General features: G+C 57.6%; 1 protein-coding gene across 1 annotated transcript; it reads left to right on the top strand.

Annotated features, from left to right (window-relative positions):
* Positions 1-8: 8 nt before the first annotated feature.
* RPUSD1 (RNA pseudouridylate synthase domain containing 1) lies at positions 9-1,730 on the top strand (the record flags this gene model as incomplete). The annotated part of the gene is made up of 2 exons (XM_008943995.1): positions 9-75; positions 1,327-1,730. Coding segments are annotated over 2 exons (471 nt in total), but the record flags the coding sequence as incomplete, so codon positions are not given.
* Positions 1,731-3,411: the final 1,681 nt, after the last annotated feature.

The following is a 3,411-nucleotide window of genomic DNA, read 5'->3' as shown; positions in this document are numbered from 1 at the left end:
CGGAGCTGATTGTGCTGGAGCACGGCTCCTACAGCGGAGACCCCGTCACCAAGGTGCTGCTGCAGCCCCTGACAGGTGGGTGCTGGGGGCTGGGGTGGGGCTGGGGTGTCCCCAGCAGCACAGGGGGGTGAGGCTGGGTGGGTGAGGGAGGCACAGAGGTGCTGCAGAGGGACCTGAGCTTGCAGCCCTGGCTGCAGGGTGGTGGCATCCAAGGTAAAGGGCTGAGCAAAGCCAAGAGCTGCACTCAGCTCATGGATGGCTCCAGTTCTCTGGACCAAAGCCATGGGGTGAGTTGTCACCTCCATTGTGGGGCACCCACAGATTGGACAGCAGTAGCTCCCCAAAATGTGGATTTATTGCAGCCAAAATGACCCAGAACTCCCAAAAGACCAAAGAGAATGACAAGCTGGGATGCCAGGTGGGAATGTACCCCTGCACAACTCATTCCTTCACTTAGGAATGGTGTCTTGAGAAAGATGAACCAAAGTGTGGGCACACTCCCTCATAAAAGGGAGAACCTCCCACTGGAGAGTACCCAAAGGGGGTCACTCAAGGTGATATATCCAGAAGCAATATTCACTCACCAAAACAGGGGGGAGGGCTCACTCAGTCCTGGGAACTTTCCTTGGGCAGTGTCCTGATCCAAGGGGGGAGTCCAAGACAAATCCACTTGCTCCAAGGGGTTTCAGATGCACTCTCCAGTGGGGCTCTGTTTATACCCTGCTGAGTCCAACCTGTGATCAGTCTACTCAAGGTGATATATCCAGAAGCAATATTCACTCACCAAAACAGGGGGGAGGGCTCACTCAGTCCTGGGAACTTTCCTTGGGCAGTGTCCTGATCCAAGGGGGGAGTCCAAGACAAATCCACTTGCTCCAAGGGGTTTCAGATGCACTCTCCAGTGGGGCTCTGTTTATACCCTGCTGAGTCCAACCTGTGATCAGTCTAATTATTGGTGGGAGGGCTCACTCAGTCCTGGGAACTTCCCTTGGGCAGTGTCCCCATCCAAGGGGGGAGTCCAAGACAATCAAACCCACTTGCTCCAAGGGGTTTCAGATCCACTCTCCAGCAGGGAGATTATACCCTGCTGAGTCCAATCTGTGATCAGTCTCATTAGTGGTGGGCAAAGTCCTGAAACAAAGGGACCAAATTTTAACAGCCACAAAGCTTCCAGATTTATCAGGCCTTTGTCAAGCCCTGGTCTTTGTCAGGTCTTTACCAGGGCAGCTGCATCTGCCCCACCTCACACCACCCCTCAAGGAGGGATTCCGTGTCCCCAATTCCCCCCGTGTCCCCCCAACTCCCCTGCTCCCCTCTGTCCCACAGGACGGACTCATCAGCTGCGGGTTCACTGCAGTGCCATCGGCCACCCCATCGTGGGGGACTTCACCTACAGCCACAGGAAGGACAGCAGCCCCTACAGGATGATGCTCCACGCCTACTACCTGCGCATCCCCACCCGCAAGGAGCTCGTCGAGGTCTGCGCCCCCGACCCCTTCCTCACGGCCATGGATGGCAACTGGGTGCCCCACCACGTCGTCCACGGGCTGGATGACACCATCCAAGAGCTGAAGGACAAGGTGCTGCAGAAGGGGGAGGAGGAGGAGGAGAGGCAGGAGGCTGTGCTGGGTGCTGGAGGGGAGGAGGCGCGGAGCGAAGCCGAGAGCCCGGAGACGGAGGAGCAGCGAGCCCGGTGCCAGCAGTGGCTGGCAGAGTGGGCTTTGGAGTGAGCACCAGCCACCTCTCTGCTTTTTCCAGCCCAGTGCTCCACCTTTGTCCTAGCAGGTCCCCGTGGAGCCCAGCCCTGACTCCACATCTGCACTCTCCTTATGCCATGGCTTCCCTCGCTCCCGGGGCTGGGATTAGGCAGATTCTAGCAGCGGGGAGGATGGGTTTCATTTTAACCTGCACGTCATCCCCCCGCCCACGGGATGCCCCTTTCCTAATGCCAGGCCTCAGCAGCAGAGTCTGTGTGTCACATACCAGCTTAGAGTGACCCCAAAGCTTTATGTCCCCACCCTGGGGCTCGGGCACAGCCGGGCAGCACGGACGTTGCCCTTGCCAGGAGCAGGATGGACACGGCCAGACCCCTGGGTGCTGGATGCTAAAATCCCACCCAGCAAAGGGAGAGGAGAATTTTGGGGTGTCCGTGTTCCCAGGTCCCTTGGCCCCAGCCCGCTGCGCTCGCTGGCACATGTCGTGGGGGAGCAGGAGGCTGAGGTGCAGCCTGGGGGCACCCAGCAGCACCCCCTCATCCTGGGGTGTCCCCGGGTGTGTGATGGGGGCAGGAGCCAGCCCTGCCCACCCCTTTTCCTTCCTGCCTCAGCCCACCTGTGGCTCTTTTCTTTTTTTAAAGGTTTCTTGGAGGTGAGGGTGGTGATATGAATGGATTTTAAACTTTTTTCTGGATTTTTATGAGAAGAATCTGGCCTTTTAGCAGTTCTGAAATACGGGTGGGCTCAGAAATGAGCAGATTTTTAGTCTTTTTGTGGTCAGATAGCCAGCAGCCCAAAGCTTTTTTAATAGATCTTACCCTTCCTTCTAGCACTGCCTTTTCCTAGCGCCTGTTTTTCTCCTGGCTGTGGCTGTAACCCCAGCTGAGGCAGGTCAGAAGACACAAGCCCCTTTCTGCTTTGCCCAAACAAGGGGGAATTAATGTCATGGCTTGGTCCCATCACTGGCAGGGTGCTGTGGGGGTGGCAGCACCAGAGGGTGCCAGGGGCAGGTCCTTTGGGAGGACTCTAGAGCGAGAGCATCCAGAGAAGTTTTTGAAGCTGGCAGAAAGTCTGAGGACTGTTGTGAAGAGTGGGAAGGGGCTCAGCTCTCACGGGTATTTGGCACCAAGCTGCCACCTCAGCACATCCCCAGAGCTAACATCACCCCTCACACCCCGTGCCATTTAAAATGCACCTGGCAGTGGCTTCATGCAGCTCATGTTCCTACCCTGAGGGGGAATAAAGTGGCACAGCCCTCTGTGCCAGGTCACCAGAGCCCAGGGGGTATTGCATTGCCTGTTCCTCGTGTCCCTGGGTGCTGGTGGGTGCCAGCTCACCGTGCATGGCCAGGGACAATGTGGCTGTCACCTTGCTTTGGTGGCTGGGTGCCAAGTGCTGCCATCCACTGCAGGCTGGGGATGGGAGCACGGGGCACAGCTCTGCAGGTGCCAGCCCTGGGCATGGAGCAGGACTCCTGAGCTGGTGGCAGAGGGCTCCGTGGGGTTTGGAGGAGCAGAAGCTCCATCTCCTTCCTCTATGTCCTTACCTGTCTCATCTCCCAAGAGTGGCCAGGGAGGGGCAGCCACAGGCAGGTCCTGAAGCTGTGAATTAACCCCGTGAACCTGTTTGCCAAAGAAAGAAGAGGGGTGAGGTGCACAGGAGGTCCTGCAGCGTTGTGGATGAGATCTGCAGCATC

Source organism: Merops nubicus, unplaced genomic scaffold (assembly GCF_000691845.1).
Source record: "Merops nubicus isolate BGI_N331 unplaced genomic scaffold, ASM69184v1 scaffold26917, whole genome shotgun sequence".
Classification (NCBI taxonomy): domain Eukaryota; kingdom Metazoa; phylum Chordata; class Aves; order Coraciiformes; family Meropidae; genus Merops; species Merops nubicus.
The sequence above is the reverse complement of the archived record's forward strand: the minus strand, read 5'-3'. Positions and strand labels throughout refer to the sequence as shown.